The 18,562-nt window shown below is 42.3% G+C and overlaps 1 protein-coding gene across 2 annotated transcripts in view; it reads left to right on the plus strand.

Annotated features, from left to right (window-relative positions):
* abcc2 (ATP binding cassette subfamily C member 2) overlaps positions 1–18,562 on the plus strand; it is a 57,014-nt gene that overhangs the window by 20,949 nt on the left and 17,503 nt on the right. For both annotated transcript variants that reach the window (XM_083774675.1, XM_083774674.1), the window contains exons 19-27: positions 286–469; positions 1,423–1,567; positions 2,841–2,943; positions 4,044–4,263; positions 5,390–5,544; positions 6,721–6,876; positions 8,625–8,824; positions 10,532–10,658; positions 11,240–11,341. In XM_083774675.1, coding sequence (XP_083630801.1) covers positions 286–469; positions 1,423–1,567; positions 2,841–2,943; positions 4,044–4,263; positions 5,390–5,544; positions 6,721–6,876; positions 8,625–8,824; positions 10,532–10,658; positions 11,240–11,341 — 1,392 coding nt within the window. The remainder of the gene's footprint in view (positions 1–285; positions 470–1,422; positions 1,568–2,840; positions 2,944–4,043; positions 4,264–5,389; positions 5,545–6,720; positions 6,877–8,624; positions 8,825–10,531; positions 10,659–11,239; positions 11,342–18,562) is intronic.

Here is an 18,562-nt window from a genome sequence, read left to right on the forward strand (position 1 = left end):
TACTGTGACCGTGCAGGAACGGAGCAAAGTATGAGCAAAATGTCTACCGTCACTGTGTATGTCGTTCGCCTCTGTCGGGCGGAAGCCTCATATGACCAAAACTGGTCATATGACAAAAACGGGTCATATGGTCGCTTCATTGCTTTCGAGATGGTGCTTTTGTGCGACGCTGTAGTATGTAGGCCGTTTACGCAAAGTTCAAATACAGAGATAAGAGGTTTCTGCCCGACAACAACTGTGTGTGTGTGTGTGTGTGTGTGTGTGTGTGTGTGTGTGTGTGTGCAGACGCGTATCTTGGTGACTCATGGAGTGAGCTTCCTGCCCTATGTGGATGAGATCGTGGTGCTGGTGGACGGTGTGGTGTCAGAGGTGGGATCCTACCACAGCCTCCGCGCCAGCAAGGGGGCGTTCTCCGAGTTCCTCGACACGTACGCCAAAGAGGCAAACGATAAGAGCCAGCAGCAGGCAGGTCAGTGCATCTGATTCTGGGTGGAATTACTTTTGTCTGTTTTAACCCATTCTGACCTGAGATCAGATTCTAAAAATGTCTATTACATCCTGACAGTTTCATTATTAACTCATTCTGACCTGAGATCAGATTCTAAAAGTGCCTTGGATTTTTCAAAAATAGCAGACCTACTAGCTCGTATCGCGCCACTCGGTGGCGCGATATGAGCTTGTAGATCTGCTATTTTTCAATAGCTAAAGCATAGCAAAAAGCACTTCAGCAATGGATGTTGACGTGTCGGACACAGCATATATTATTTGAGATGATCGCAGTCATTGTTTCAATCGTCATAACCATATCCATGTTGAAAAATTGAAAAAACATTTAGAAATTGAAAAACATTGAGAAATAGCAGATCTAAAAGCTCAAAACGCGTCACGATGTGACGCGTTTCCACTATTCGTGTTTTTGTTATATAATATAATAAAGTATAAAGCTATTACATTATGCAAGGTTTTTGTCACATGTGCCCTTTTGCACCTTTTGTTTGCTTAAGCCTAAAAACCAAACTGAAACGTAACGGCAATTGTTTGCATTTAAACGTTGAGTAAACCGTCGTATTCATGACCCCCTAGTTTTCACATCTCAGTTATTTTAAATGCACACTAATTGTCCCGAATAGTTTTTGCATGTCCGTCCATTTACATCTGTATGCATCCATTCATTTAATAACCACTCTAAAAGTGGCATCCCTATTTTGCGAATGTCATTATGGGCGAACCTTTTCAAACATTTTCTCTTTTCGGGCCTCAAGCTAATTGTGAAAATAGTGGCTCTACAAGCGTCAAGTTCACAACAGAGCTCGTAAGGTCCACTATTTTCACTTATTTTAGAAATGGGGCCATATGGTGACTTTTGTTTCATTGCCAACCCCTATTTGTCTTTCTGAAACGACGCCCCCTGCTTGTGGTCAGACCGTGCCGAGGACCAGGAGGACGGCGAGGAGGTGGAACTCATCCCTGACACGGAGCAGCCTCAGGCGGACTGCGCTCCAGAGGACGTGGTGTCTGCCACGCTGAGGAGGGAGAACAGCGTCCGCCGCAGCCAGCGCACGGGCAGGTATATGCACGGTGGATTTTGACAGCAGCGCGTTTGGGTGTAGTTTTAGTGAAGAGAGGAGAGTCAGGCACACAGGTTTGCTCCAAGGTGTTTGCTTTTTATTCAATACACCATAAATAAGACGCAACGTTTCGGCCGTGAACGGCCTTCATCAGGTGATAATCGGCAGTATATGTGACAACTCCCTTTTAAACCCAGTCGTCACATCACGTGACTGATGACGACTGCATGGGTCAGCACCAGACAGGAACTGGATGTGCGCTAGCCACCTACCTTTTATACTGGGTGTAGTTTTTGTCATAATTTGGGCCCTATCTTGCCTTACCCCTTATCCATAAATTGTTTTGTTCAAACTCGAGATCGGCGAGTTGAACTATTTCAAAGTGTTTTTCAAAATAGCAAAATGTGGCAAAAAGGTTTAGGGATAAAGGGTAAAGGTGATACCATAAGCGCAAGATAGGACCCTGAAAACATGAATAAAATCCATTTAGTTTTTATCTCTATTTTAGTCATCTGAAATGTTTTACTTTTAGTCGTTTTATTACACTAAATACCATTAGATTATAGTCTACTAAATCTACAGTTAATTTTGTAGCCAAAAATGCATTTTTGGCTAGGCCGTAATGCTGTTGAAATGCCTGATGTATACTCGGCTGTGTGCCGAAAATAGCAGATCTACAAGATCTACAAGGCTTTTTTCCGAGAGTGCACCAGCACACAACGAAGCATAAAATGACTTGTCTGTTAGTTCTACTCTTTGTTGACAAAATTGTCAATATATTTAGTCATAGTTGGACATAGTTTGTATTTGTCTCCACCAGCCGAAGGCATGGGGAGAGTATGTTTTGCACTCCATCCGTGTGTGTGTCCGTCCGTGTTTGTGTCCGACCAGGCTGAGGAAAAAAATGCCACTTTTTCCAAAAACGCTCCTATCCTGGTGGAGACCTATGCCCCGAGAGGCACTTTTTATAGTCATGGCTTTGTTTTTATTTTGTTTTTATGTAGATTTCGTCAGTGAAAAAAGTACTTGACGCACATTTTTCGTCATAGTTTTAGTCAACTAAATCAACACTGCAGGTGGAGTTCAGAGCGGGGTTTCTCAAAGTTGGTGCCAGGATGCAAGTCCAGGGGGTGCCGCAGAATTTGTCAATATCACTTTGGTTGAGTTCATTGATTTCTACTAGGAAATTTGACTCTGTCAAATGACTGTTATGACCGCAATATCTGTTGTGTATCTTCCCTCTCTCTCTCTCTCTCTCTCTCTCTCTCTCAGTGTCAGACTAAAGAAGACAAGTTCCATTAAAAAAGCAATCGATGCCGATGACTCAAAGAAAGGCCAGAGGCTGATAGAGGAGGAAACCATGGAGACCGGACAGGTAAAGCAGGACCCGTGGCCATGCACACATTCTGTGTTCCATGTTGTTTGTTGGGTCCATATAGGTACTTTGAGACATATTAGGGCTGTAGAAGCACACATGAAAACAGTCCTGTTTCCCAACCAGAACGGTTCATGTGCAGAGTCAGAGTCAGCAGCAGAGTCGGCCGCAAAGGTATTAGTGCAGCCACGCCCCCCAGCAACCGGCGAAAACTAGAGTTCTCAACAGGCCCGGAAATGAAGGCCCGGCCCCAGGGCTCTAGAATAAAGTTTTTCACCAACATCCCAGAACCGTCCCAAAAGACAATTTGAACCGTCCCAAAAGACAATTTGAACCGTCCCAAAAGACAATTTGTCCCAAAGTGAATGTATACAGTCCCGATGTCATTCTAACCATTCACACTAATGTGAGGGCAGAACATGTAACGGTTATTTAAAGACTTCCAGCATTGCTTTTGAAAGTGGCAATAATAGGTATCAAGGTATCATAATAACCCTTGATAAATGCATTCATCCTTGAAGTAAATGCCTTCTTAGAATCAGCCCCCAGAGGGGTAACCACATTGTTTTGGAGGGGTTGCCAGTTGCATTTCTGAATTAATTCAGATTTTCATTACTTTGGACATATTATGTCCAAAGTAATGAAAATCTGAATTAAAAAAATATATATCCATGTGTTCTATTAAGTTAATATTTTTTGTAAAAGCACATTCACAATACAGAATATTTTGGTAATTAATAGGTAAAAAGCTTTCGGTCTCAGACACAGGGCTGATCAATGCACAGCCTCAACTTGCCCACTGTGATCTTGTCACTTGCTGGTCGAAGTTGTCAGTGTGGGGTGTTAGGGTAATATAACACCTCCGGTGTCAGGTGCTCGTCATATGTAGACGAGCAAATCGGCAAACCAATCACATAAATGCAGTTGTTCATGAGATGATGTATGATGATGTATAATTTTTATTTATTTTCTTTACATTTTAACAACCCAAATGGAGGGGCCCTGGGGAGTCCACGGCCACATCGATATGAATTTCCGGGAGTCCATGACAAGTGCTCTAACCTTGCCCTGCCTTCTGGTCTCATTCATGTTGTGTTCAGGTGAAGTGGACCGTGTTCCTCCAGTACCTGCGTGCTATGGGCTGGGGCTACTCCACCGTCGTCATCGCCATGTACCTGATCCAGAACGTCGCCTTCATCGGCCAGAACCTCTGGCTGAGCGACTGGACCAACGACGCGGTGGATTACTACAACATGACCTACCCCGCCTGGAAGAGGGACACCAGGGTGGGAGTGTTCGGAGTCCTGGGCATGGCACAGGGTAAGAAGCCCTGACTCATCTCCATGTTTATTTTTGAGGGGCGCTATATTCATCTATCTTTTCTTTTCGGCTTTTCTCTTCAGGGGTCACCACGGCGAATCATCTCCCTCCATCTCACCCTGTCCTCTGCCTCCTCTTCTCTAACACCAACTAACTCCATGTCTCTTTCACTACATCCATAAATCTTCTCTTTGGTCTCCCCCCCCCAGAGAGGACGTATAGGGCCTTAGTCCTACTCCTCCTCCCAGCCAACACTCCCCACTGACAGATAGTTACCATGTGAGCTCAAACCCACAATTCAACATTTTGGTTTTAAGATGTTGATATTAATTTTGTATTCATCCTTAGGACCCCAAATCACACCTTGGAAAGCATGAGTGTCTATATTTCAAACAAAGTGTTTTTTGACTGTAACATGCTGTCATATTTTGACAGCATGAATTGCCTGTCATAATTTGACCCCCCAGTATTAGGATGTATTAGGATGTTGATATTCATTCATCAGCCAACACTCCCCACTCACAGGTATTACTATTTACTATTTACTATTTTAAAACATTTTAAAATAGTACAAATAGCCAATCTACAAGCTAACACTGTGTCGATGTAGATTGGCTAGTTGAACTATTTTTAAATGTTTTAAAATAGTAAAAAATGGCAAATAAGTTTAGGGATAAGGGGTAAGGGGTGGCGCAAGATGGAGCCCAGTGTCTATGTTACGTCATGATGATATACTATGATAAGAGCACCCCTCAATTAATACGGGTGTGATTCTTTTATTATTTTTATTAATTAATGCCCCTACTTCGTCATATTATTACTACAATGTCACACAAAAGCATGAAAAGTGGCAGATCCACAAGCTCGAGCTTGTAGAATATATACGAAATATTCGGCAAGCAGTGTGCAAACATGATTGAAATTTGTTCACGTCCTCTGAAAAAAGAAAACCCACAATGCACCAGTGAGCAACCACCTTTATTATATTTACATATAATGCTCATGTTAGTAAATGTTGCAGATAATGCAAAATCTCTTCTTTCTCGTATTTGGTACTGCAGCCTTGGAAGAAAAAGACAAAATCTCATACAAATGCTTTCTCTCTGTGTCTGCATTTCTTTTTCAGCTGTCTTTGTGTTCGCTGGTACGCTGGTGCTTGTAAATTCTTCCATCAATGCATCTCGTATTCTCCACACCGCATTGCTTCGCAACATGCTGCGCGTTCCCATGATGTTTTTTGACACCACACCCACTGGCAGGGTGGTCAACCGCTTCGCCAAGGTGGGAGCTAATTATTTTGTCTGTTCACGTTGTATCGCACTGGGTCCCAAACATTGGCTCAGACAAGACCCATTTGTGGGTCACATTTTTATTGTTCCCTTTATATTTTGTTTCCTACGTTTCGTAATTAATTTATTGATCATTATCATTATCATTATTATTATTATTATTATTATTATTTCAAAACATAAAAAGTTAACATTTTCATGAATTAAAAACAAAGAAATCTAAGAAAAATCTAAGAAATTCCATAAATTAGAAAATAAATGTTTAAAAACTATTGAAAATAGCCGATCTACAAGCTCCAGTACACATGGGTGTGTACTCTTCACGGGTCCCCCAATTCCGTAAATACCCGGAAGGATCCGTATTTGATCACAATCACTCGGAGCTGGGATCTGTCTATCATTATGTGTATTGTGTAATTCCCGAGTGGATCCCTGAGTGGAGAAGACCCGTGGGCTACTGTGTACGCGTGTGCAGCTGTGCGCGCTGTGCGCTGATCAGGAGAGCAAGGCAATGCAGTGCTGTTTAACTCGTGTGATGTTTTAGGCTGACCTGGGATCAGGCAGCAGCAACATGAATGGCTTGTGTATCTTGCGTGATGATTATGCTGGCTCACAACCCCAGACCAAAGAGCTAAAAGTCTAATATCTCCCCTGGACTATATCCCTTTAGTCTAGTGGTTAAGATGTTATTTTTCCACGCGCGAGACCCGGGTACGATTCCAGTGGTTCCCAAACCTTTCAGGTCGAGACCTAAACGAGAGATGCCTTTGCCGGAACCCAAAACAGCAGATCTACAAGAACACAACTTGAGCTTGTAGATCGGCTATTTTCACTACTCATTAATTATTATTCTAGATTTTTTTTAGATTTGTTTCTTTGTTTTAAAAATGTAGTAGAGAAAAGTCCCTGTGCACACATACAAGGACAGGTGCGTCAGAGCCAGCAAACACATAATGAATAATGAGAGAAAAGAGGTCCCGCACACTGTCTCTTCATCATACCTGATGAAGGTCGTTCGACTGAAACGTTGTCACTCAGCTGAATAAACTGCTGCTCTATGCTGCTATATAAATACACGTATATATATATAAATATATATATATATAAATAAACATTGTAGGACAAGAAATGGGATTTGGGCACTAACCTATTCCATTGTGTTTGGTAGGACATATTCACAGTGGACGAGGCCATCCCGTACTCCTTCAGGGCGTGGATCATGTGTCTGTTGGGCGTGCTGGCGACGCTGTTTGTCATCTGTCTGGCCACGCCATGGTTCACCGTGGTCATCATCCCGTTGGCTGTCATCTACTTCTTTGTTCAGGTGAGCTCAGGAACTCTACTGTACCTCATTGTTGCACTTCTCTTTGGTGTGGAGAAGAAAGTAGAGCAGTGGTTCCCCAAAGCTTTTTGGCTCAGAGAACCCATGTAAATAACCTTTTCATCCACTACACCCCTGAATAGATTTATAGCACCTTACATTTATATTACATACAGTACGTAAATAGGTAAATCTTTCCCCCTACGATACAGTATGTCTTGAGTAAAACAGTTTTCCATTAAGACATCATTCTACAATTAAGTAATTTGACAATTGTGGCCCCCTACCTAATCTGGTTGAATACCCATGTACTACAGCATCACATGCATACAAAGCAGGTTACTCTACAAGTTCTGCACTGATGTCTTACTGATGAGTGGTTCAAACAGATGAAGTCCGTTGTTGGGGTGGTGCTCTTGGAATTCAGCACAGCCTTTGACCTTATATAGATCATGAGCTACTACTCATGAAACTATCAGTATAGCATATGGATTCAAAGATTCTGCAATTGATCTATTGAAGGGCTATTTACTAGTGAACAGGAAACAATGTGTTATGTTCAATGGTTCCCTTTCAAAGATTGAGACACTTAAGTGTGGAATTCCACAGGGAAGCTGTCTTGGCCCCCTTCTTTATTCTATTTTTGAAAATGATATGCCATATGTATTAAAATATGCAGGTATGGGGATTTATGCGGATGACACGACTATGTCAGAGAGTATTGAACACGTCAATGAGGAGCTTCAACTAGAGTTAAACCTGGTTTCTGAATGGATTATGGAAAATAAGCTGAAGTTGAATGTCTTAAAAACTAAATGAATTGTAATATGTGCTAAATAATCCTCCATTGTAAATGCGGTAAACGGTGCAACAGAATATTGCCCGTGCCCCTAGCGGCCAGGGTTCTCTTGCGCATTTACAATGGAGAGAAAAGCAAGATGGCCGCCAGATTCCGAGACAGAGTTGATTAAAATACCTTTTTTATTGAAAAATAAGCATGTTCCGTGTTTAATCTGATTCCGAACACCTCACAAACAAGTGGGGCAACATTTAAAGCAGCTTAGATTTTGCATTTGTACAAGGTAAGAGTGATTTTGAGGCACAAATGTTCAACTTTCGACGTTAAGGGGGGGGGGGGGGGTTATCTTTTAGACTCTCGTAGAGAGATTCGTCAGAATCGAAAAAATCCCTCTACGAGAATCTAAATGTTTGGGCTACCTTCCTCCCAAGTTGTACTGCTTGTCAAGGTGTCAATAAGGGAATCCAAGGCACTCCGTCTTTGGTGAAAAATAACAGGACCTACGTGTTTCGACCAAAAGGTCTTCGTCAGGTTCGGATGCCTCTAAACTAATTAATTTTTCACCAAAGACGGAGTGCCTTGGATTCCCTTATTTTCTTTTCAAGTCTGCAACTTACACCTTGACAAGCAGTACAACTTGGAGGAAGGATACCTTTTGTCTATATGTCAAATGATTGTAGTGCAAGTACCTCTAAATTGTACTTAATCACCCGCAGCCCCTCAGGGCTCTATATTAGTGTATTTTCTGTTTTCTTTCTGGTATGGTGGGAAAAGCGTTTGCAGAAAATAGCAAAAATGTACAAGCTCACAACGCATCGCGAACGCTTTCCCCACAATACAGATGCTGGGGTTTAAATGGTTATAAGTACAGTACTTGATTAAATACAACAGTGACATTACACCACCGCTGTCTTGTGTCTCTGTAACCCCCCCCCCCACACACACACACCAGCGTTTCTACGTGGCAACCTCCAGGCAGCTGCGGCGTCTGGACTCGGTGTCGCGCTCTCCCATCTACTCTCACTTTGGCGAGACCGTGTCCGGTCTCTCTGTGATCAGGGCCTACGGGCATCAGGAACGCTTCCTGAAACACAACGAGCGCTGCATCGACGAGAACGTGAAGAGCGTCTACCCGTGGATCTCCTCCAACAGGTCAGGGTTCAAACAACTCCATGCATAGAGTCTCACATACTGTAGCCCATCCAAGATGTACAGACATCTGCTGGTATGCTCCCACACCTTTATGTCTTACCTTACTCATAGGTAGTATGTGTAGGTCCTTTCATGACGACGCCAGGCCCAGGAAATGACTCTCAATGCATTTTTTTAGACCTTTTAAGCGTCGTACGAAGCCAACTCTTGTGACAAATCATGACAACACACACACTAGTATTTTGGACCAAACAAATAATTACAAAAAAGTGTTAAAACCTGCCTTTTCTTTTACTTTCTAATTATTAGTTTGGCCCGAAAAATTGTGTTTGTTGTCATGATTTGTCACGACAAGAGTTGGCTTTGTCCACGGCGTAAACGTCTTTAAATAAATACTTTCTGAAAAGTCTATGAGGAAAATTAATAGGGATTTCTGCGACGCTCTATAAAGCTATTAAAAACCATGGGATTCTGTATCATAGTTTCTTCAGTCGAGGACCGGTTGAAGTAAAGCACTTTTAACACTGGAGGGCAACAAGCCTGTTAGAATGTTTGGACCAATAGTCAGAAAAGCCTCATTCATCAATGAATGCCCCATATTATCAAATGGGTAGGAAGAGGATTTCATGGTGTGAAATAGTTTCTGCTAAGATCATCATGACATAGAGAGCTTTCGCACGGCAGGGAGCACAGAAACACAGAGGACTATGGCCTCAGGGGAAATCTGCAATGGAATGGCCTCTATTTCTGAGTAAAATGATGGAGAAACTCCCATGTGTTAGAGGATATCTCAATATCTGGTTTAACCAGCAAGACTATTGAAATTGACCAGAGTGGCTTTAGCAATTGTTGAGTTAAATCCATTAAAACCGAGAAAGCATCTGTGTAATTTTAGATTATCTTTTCGAAAATAGCAGCAGAGGAACTTGGACAATGGTGGGGATGTTCATTGTTAGAAGCTGCTCAGTTTAAAAGTTCAAAAGGGAGCTCAAATTAGCAGGCGGCACCATTCCATTCGTACACACTCCCACTGTGAGTGTGAACTTTAGTGACTTATATCACTAAATAGATATTACTAGTCTGTAATCTCTATGTGGAACCTGCATTTCCAAGTGGCAGATGGTGATATTTGCATACTCGATCCTGATTGGTCCCTCTCTACTTCGGAGGGAGTTGTCGTAACTCTGTCTTACTCTATGGTTCTGGTGATGATATAGGGCTCCATTTTCGTCACTAAAGCCTTTATCCCTAAACTTCCCTTTTTTTTACTATTTTGTAATTTTAAAATGGCCAGTCTACAAGCTCACAACGTCAACGCATCAATGTAGATTGGCTAGTTGAACTATTCAAAAATGTTTTTCAAAATAGTCTAAAAAAGGCTAAGAAGTTTAGGGATAAGGGGTTTAGCACTGACGAAAATGGGAGCCCTAGGGCTCCAATTTCGTCGCCGGCTGCATCTCACTGAGCGGTGAGCTGCAGCCGTGCCGTGCTCGGGAATCATTTGATATCATTATAATAATAGTGTAATTATTGTAATGCCCCATTTATTGTAAAATTGCCTCCAACCAAGTCAGGTCACTTTTTGATTGTGCTACAGAGTGCTACAGAGAACAGGTGGGATGGTGATTGCAATCATGCTGATGTACTTGTGTGTGTGTGTGTGTGTGTGTGTGTGTGTGTGTGTGTGTGTGTGTGCGCACGCGACAGATGGGTGGCCATTCGTTTGGAGTTATTGGGGACGCTGGTGGTGTTCTTCTCCGCTCTGTTCGCCGTCATATCCAGAGAGAACCTGGACAGCGGCATGGTCGGCCTGTCCATTTCCTACGCCCTCAACGTCAGTCCTCATCTCGCACACACGCTGTGCGCATTATTTGTGACATTTGTGTCATTTCACAAATGTTGCCTGTACTGTATGTTTAAAGATGGAGTGGTGCCACAATTTTTGTATTTTTCCAGTTTTTCATGTGTCTATGAGGTGACAGTACTTCATTAGACACCCTGGAGTTGTTTTTATGTGCAATGGTGTATTAACTTTGTATTTAGGGTTTCAGAACCCTTGACAGTCAAACGGGCCAATGAAATAAACAGTAATATAGTGACATCACTATCAGCCCCTCCCCTAACCCCTCCCCCTTTATCATACAACTACAGCTGTGGGTGCGTCTTCAGTTCAGGTGGATCATCTTCACCACCACCCATCACCATCCACCAGGCAAACCAGGCATACTTAATGTACTGGTGGGCGTGTCCACATAAAAACAACATTTTAACAAATACTGTACACTTTTTTTGAAAAAGTTATACCTCCTTATATAACAATAAGTCACGGCACTCCATCTTTAAGCTCTTTGAGCATGCGAAAGGGGCTTTGTAAATAACACTTGTGATTGTGATTTGACTGTCGCTGCCTTGTAGGTCACCCAGACCCTCAACTGGCTGGTGAGGATGACTTCAGACCTGGAGACCAACATCGTGGCGGTGGAGAGAGTGGTTGAATACTCCCACATTGAGAACGAGGTATGTTGATTGTTGAAGGACGCAGGATGCTCCTCTGCACCCTCAAAGCCACACGGGTCGGGGACCCTAGCTGTGACTACTATGACAACTGTATTAATGTTGATGGTAAACTTGTCCTAGAGTTTCAGTCATAATATGACTATTTGAAAGAGAAAAACTATATGTCTGAGACATAAGTTGTCAATGATCAATCTGAGAATCCCATCGGAAAATAACAGGAAAACAGCGACCCCTGTCTGTCTTGAGAGTCTAATGCATGATTGATTGACTGTACAATGTACAGACTAGTGGATAATTTCTATAGATCATTTTCGTTCATATGCTATTCATATGAGTACCCGAAGTTGTACTGTACATCTGTACAGTGTCCATCTGCAGGCTACATTGTACAGCAGGGGTGCCCAATCTTTTTTGACATGAGAGCTACTTTCAAAATGACCAGCTCAACAAGATCTACCCACTGAAAACGTTATAATACCATTGCTGAAAATGGCTTCGGAATAGCGCAGTGCTGGCATTACATTTAAGACAAATGCACTTGGAATGGGAAAGGGGATAAATGGAATAGGTCGAGATTTTTTTGTATTTCATTTGTAATCTACTGACATTTGTGCGCAGCAACACTCTTGAAAACAAAGTATTGCATTATGGGTTTGAGCTGACAGGCACTTTTTTACGTCAGTCAATCAAGTCAACTTAATTCAAGTGGCAGATGCATAGTGGACACCCATAGGCCTGCCCTATATGATGAACGACATACAATACAACCTCCAAGTCCAAATATAGGCTACTGTTAAAGAACAACCGCCAACCTACCGTCATCATTTGGTGTTGAAATAGTAGACGGGGATGAGGATGCAAAGTTGGACTCATCCAGCGTTGCTGTAGCTGAATTCAGCGACCCGGTCAGCTGGTTTGCAGGTCTATATGTCCCAATGCCACGTCGATTATGTCATAATAGGGAAAGGCATCAGCCTTATCATACCCCGCTCCACTTTTGGACAACTCCTTTTTGGCATCGCGGTAATCCGATTTGAGTTTCTTTAGTTTATTGATTATTTGCTCTGCCGTTCGAGTGAATAACATAATATATATGCCAAATATAATTTGGCCTTTCTCTGGGTACTCTCCGACTTCTCCTGAAACTCAGGAGATGCCCATACGGACAACAAACACTCCGTTTCTTCATCAGACCATTGCACATTCTTTGAAGATCCATTATGATTTCTTGGCGGCATCGTTTATCTGTTATGTTATGTTGCGTGTCTCTGCGTCCTCCCAAGTTCCAACCCACTGACAAGTTCCAACCTACTGACACACCCATGTATATCGTCTCGGTTCACAAAGTGCTGCGTGCAATTACAAAGCTTGTGGTTCACATTGGGAACGAACGTTTATGGTTCGGAACCAACTCATTTTCAGTCTAAACACTCTGGTTAACAAACTGGTTCAATAGAGAGTATGCACATGCATGATTTTCCCATCAGGACACGCCCCCCCCCCCCCCCCCCCCTCATCTAGACTGAGTGGCAGAACATTGAGCAGCATGGAGTGTTGGAGTTTGTAAGCGCTCGTTGGAAATCACTCAACCGCCCTGCGTACCACCTGTTTCTAGATGTCACATAATGCAGGAGGCAGCAAAATGTTGTGTTATTGAAAACAAGCACTTCCAAACTTAAAAATAATCAAATGCAGGGCATTTCTTGACAGAAAGTAGCTCATAATGTTTCTATGGTGGATTTTCATGAAACAAAACAAGAAATGATTGAATAGGCTTTGATTGTGTGATGTCGCACCATGTGACCATGCAATGAACCTCTGTTTAGTATGCCCTGCAATGCCATGAGGCATTGAGTACTGTAGTGGCTGATAATAATTCCCATTAAATTAATCAACCGGCAGGCTTAACCTGGGAGCTAAAACAAACTTTAATGGCGCACCATAAAAATGATTAAATGATTCATGTCCAAAATGAGCTCAAGTTTAAAATGTTTACTAGTTCAGTGCACCAAATATCATATAATACAATTTCCAATAAATATATACATAATAAATATGTGCAAAGAATCTAATTTAACCCATTCTGAACGGGCACCCATTTTGGTGTTGGCATCATGTTATGCTTTAGCTATTTAAAAATAGCAGATCTACAAGCCCATATCGCGCCACCGAGTGGCGCGATACGAGCTTGTAGGTCTGCTCTTTTTTGAAAAATCGAAGAACGACTGACATTTTTAGAATCTGATCTCAGGTCAGAATGGGTTCATCAGACCAGTGTGTGTCCGGCGGAAACCTCGTATGAATCTGATCTCAGGTCAGAATGGGTTAAACAGTGAGCAAATACCAAGTGAATGAACCAAAATGACGAGTGCGGTAAACACGTGCATTGTATCGCTCCCAGCTCACCCTGCCTCCAAGTTACAGCAGCCTAAGCGATAAAACCCCCCATATAGTTCATTTTCAATGAGAGCTGCATTTTTGCTCTGAGAAGTCGCGGTGCGACAACGCAAGCGTATTTACGTGAGCACGGTCCCGTGCATTTGTTCCGTGCATGCTCGTTACGTGCACACGCCCGCGACTCACCAGACCTGGATTCTGTTTCGCTTTTTTTTTACGCTTGCGTTGTTGCACCCCTCTTGAGCAGACCTGGAGGAGACCTGTGTTGATCCAGGCAACCACGAATTAGTTCCTCGCGTCACGTTTGCATGGCCCTTTAGAGTGAACTGGTAGATACCTGCATTTGTAACCTACTAGTGGCCACCCACAGAGGCGCTCCAACCAATGATGAAGAGCCAAAGCGGTGCCCACACCCATCACCAACCAAGTGTGAAAATAACTATAGCACTATTTGGCTCCTACAGGTACCTTGAGCACATTGAGCCTTTTGACAGTTCAACTGGCTTTGCAACCACTCACATTGTGGCATTGTTATTAAAGCAGCACTATGTAACTTTGTAAAATGTATTATGTAACTATATAGCATCAAGGTCAAGGTTAGCTTTATTGTCCCTTGCGGGAAATTGGTTTGCAGCCAGATCATAGTAAAAATACACACAAAATACACACAACAACAACATTCAATACAGGACTAAGAACAGGGCACTAGAGACAGAGAATTCATGACATACAGTAGTAGCAAAGTCAGCAAAAGTGCATTAGTGGGCAGTGTGTGCAAAAGGGCAAGAATAAAGTGCTATTTGCTGTTCAGCAGTTGAATAGCAGCTGGGACAAAGGATAGTTTGAACCGATTAGTCTTTGTGGCGGGCACCCTCAGCCGACGACCTGAGGGCAACAGTTCGAACTCAGACCGAAGCCCACTGAGCATTTTTTTTGTCTAATAGACGTCTAATATTCGTCTAAAGGGCCGTCTAAAAATGGGATAAAAAACGTCTAAAAACGAAAGTTTTTTAGACGTCTATTCTTAGATTAGACATCGATTAGCGGTTGATTAGAAGTCTATATAGTCTTTATAGACGGTCTATATATAGACTTCTAATCAACCGCTAATCAACGTCTAATCTAAGAATAGACGTTTTCTTTTTTTAGACGCACGTCTAACTCAGTGGGAGGGGAGGTCCGTGCTGCTTGACTGATTGTTCTGATATGCGCACCAGGAGCACACTTGGCCCGTGCTGGCCCTAAATTTGTATTACACACGCACAGTGTGTGCTCAGGGAGACAATGAGTTTGCCAAGGCACCAAGGCAGAACTTTAGCCTCCGTCCCAGGCTTACTTACTGTATCTGCGAAAAGAAAAGCCTGGTGGTCACAACCTAAGGCAGAGAAGCTATCGGCGGTTGTATCCTCCGGAACAGCCGTCAAATTTATTTCCCCCCGGATACGATATTTTCCCGACCAATCACAACACGTGTTTCATTCGCGGAGAATGTAAACTGATTTGTAAAGCATCAACGATTTCACTTCCGCTAAAATCCCGCAACTTCCGCTGATAGTCTTTTCAGCTTATAGGTCTTGCCCAGGGTGGGCAGAACTGCCAGTCAAAGCAGAGACTGCATGGCCATTGGCCAATCACAGCGCATCCTCACGGACATGCTTGTTGAAACTCTTGGGTAATGGAGTCCAGGGACGTGCACAGAGTGTTAGAGGAGCAGGGGCTGACATCCCCTAATAGGGCACGCGTTGAGAGCTTGTAGATCAGCTATTTCCGGGGCGCAAACCCAGCACTCTTTAGCTAGTGGATTTCAAAACCAATTTGTTCAATGCAAAATACCATGTGGCATTTGTATTTCTTTCACCGTGTAGTAAATGCTGCATTAGTGGTCTGGAAAGGGCAGTTGTTTTACAGACGGGTAAAAGGAAGGGTAAAAGAGGCTGGGTTAGTGGTCACAGAATCATCCTTGGCATCCTTGGACCTTCCACCTGAGGATATAGTATTGTCAATAGTATTGTCACTTTTCACACATCTAACATCTTGCACCGGCATTTTTCTCTTCTTTCTCTTCTTTTCTGCAGCCCATAATGTGTTCTTTGATGATTAAAAGTAGAGGTCATTCTGACAGGCAGGAACACTTGATAGAAAAAGACTCACTCTCTGTATGAACACCTTTCGGTCCTAAGACCTTCGTATAGCACTGACGAGTCATTTTATACTTGGTTGCATGCTGAAAATAGCAGATCTACAAGCTCACAACACACACACGCACACGCACAGACACACAGACAGACACACACACACACATAGCTCTATGGTTATTATGAAGAGAAGTCAATAAACCAGTCTTTGGAGTTAAAGCAGTGCTTTGGGGATTCATTTTGAAACTTTACACGGGTGATTTTCCGTGATGGAGTAGGATGGTTCTGTTGCAGTATTCCTCGGCTGGTGGGTCAGTCAGCGGGTGAGTGAGCTTTCAATGAAATTAAAATCCAATTGAGGTCCAGTGAGGATGTGACAATTAACCCATTCTGACCTGAGATCAGATTCATACGAGGTTTCCAATGGACACACACTGGTCTGATTAACCCATTCTGACCTGAGATCAGATTCTAAAAATGTCAGTCGTTCTTCGATTTTTCAAAAATAGCAGACCTACAAGCTCGTATCGCGCCACTCGGTGGCGCCATATGAGCTTGTAGATCTGCTATTTTTCAATAGCTAAAGCATGACATGATGCTGACACCAAAATGGGTGCCCGTTCAGAATGGGTTAAAATAGTACTAGTATAAAAGTAACTTTGCACAGTTGCACAAAGTTCTGGATCAAACTTATATAAACTTAAGCTACCACAGATGGAGAAGCGGTGAACAAACAGACGCCAGCGTCCTCTCACATCCGGGGATACTAAATGGCATAACAATGAGATAGTTTCTCCAGTTGCACAATGTTCTGGATCAAATTTATATAAACTAAGCTACCACAGATGGAGAAGAGGCAATCAAACAGCGAAGAAACAGACACCGGGGATACTATATCCTAATCCAACTTCAGTCGAACATCAAATAAATCTGGAAATAAATTAATAAATGAATGAATAAATTGACACTCTAATTTTCAGTTTGTTTGCTGTGAAGGTGACACATTGCAGCATCTGTTTGTGGTCACTTGTTTGTAATGAGCTGTATTTAGGTTTATCTTTCAGTTTGTATACCAATACTGCAATATAGAATTAAAAATAAAAGTCCGGAATTCAAAATGGACTTGAGTAAAAGTACAAACGTATTGACATCCAAATGTACTTAAAGTACCAAAAGCAGAAAGTACTCAATATGCAAAATGTTCCATTTCAACTTTTCAAATGTATAAATATTTTGAAAATAGCAGCTCTACAAGCTCACAATGTGTCGCAACTCGCAATGCAGCATTGTGAGCTGGTAGATCTGCTATTTTCAAATGGCTGAAATGTATATAGCCTTCTAGGGTTGATGTGGTCAGTGTATGTTTTGTAATAACAATCAAAGTCTCCAGAGTAACTAAAGTTTTCAAATATATTTAGTGGAGTAAGAGTACAATAGTTGCCTCTGTGATGTACTGGAGTAGAAGTAAAACTACTTGAAATTGGAAAGACAAATACCTCAAAATTGTACTTAAGCACAGTACTTAAGTAAATGACAAATAGTATACCGTAGTTATTTTCCACCACTGGCTAAAAGTGTATATTGCAGAAGTCTGACTCCTTACGTGTATTTCTGTTAGAGAAACCAAACATCTGGCCAGAGAAACACATTCCAGATGTTATGTCACATCATTAAAAGATGATAAACACTGTTGGGAGAGAAGACTGAGAGACTGTATCGCCAACTAAACCAAAGATTTCCTAAACAAACTGCTTTTCATGTGCGTGTGTGTGTGTGTGCGTGCGTGTGTGTGTGTGTGCACGCGTCCCTGTCCTGGCATGCTCTTAATTTCTGCCTGTTTATGCGTCCATTAATTACAGTAAAGGTTACAAGTCATACTCATTATTTAAAGACTAGGTGCAATGGCTTTTGTAGAGGATTTAATTTTGTCGTTTAACTCAACGTGCGCGACGCGACGCGTGTGTTGAGTTTGTTTGTTTACAAGTCACAGAGTGACGGGCAGAAAAGCTTGTGGCTTATTTCTAACCTATAATGTTTCCAGATACATATATTTTAGGGTGATGATTAACGCATTCTGACCTGAGATCAGATTCATACGAGGTTTTCCACTGGACACACACTGGTCTGATTAACCCATTCTGACCTGAGATCAGATTCTAAAAATGTCAGTCGTTCTTCGATTTTTCAAAAATAGCAGACCTACAAGCTCGTAGCGCGCCACTCGGTGGCGCGCTATGAGCTTGTAGATCTGCTATTTTTCAATAGCTAAAGCATAACATGATGCTAACACCAAAATGGGTGCCCGGTCAGAATGGGTTAAAACGAGTAATAAGTCTGGGTCAAAGATTTTGGCTTGTTGGCTACCATGTTATTTGTGTCCAAAGTGGCCAACACCCCAAAGTACATGGAGCTGCTTCAATATTTGTTTGTCCCCATAAAATGTAGCCTACACTTTAACATTGCACATTATATTATTATAGATCAGGCTACTTTCTTTCTTGTTGCCTCTAGTTTCAGCCAACTTGTCAATCTTGTTGATCAAATCTTGACAAAGATAGACACGAATGGTGCAGTTTGGCTCCAAGGTTCTAACAGGAGATGTTTTGACAGCTTTGTGGATAAAAGGGATGCTATTTAATGCAGTGAGCCATGACCCCATGGTCAATACAAGGTGCAAGGTGACAATGAT

The sequence above is a fragment of the Protomyctophum parallelum genome (assembly GCF_964188405.1).
Source record: "Protomyctophum parallelum genome assembly, chromosome: 10".
In the NCBI taxonomy this organism is placed as follows: Eukaryota; Metazoa; Chordata; class Actinopteri; order Myctophiformes; family Myctophidae; genus Protomyctophum; species Protomyctophum parallelum.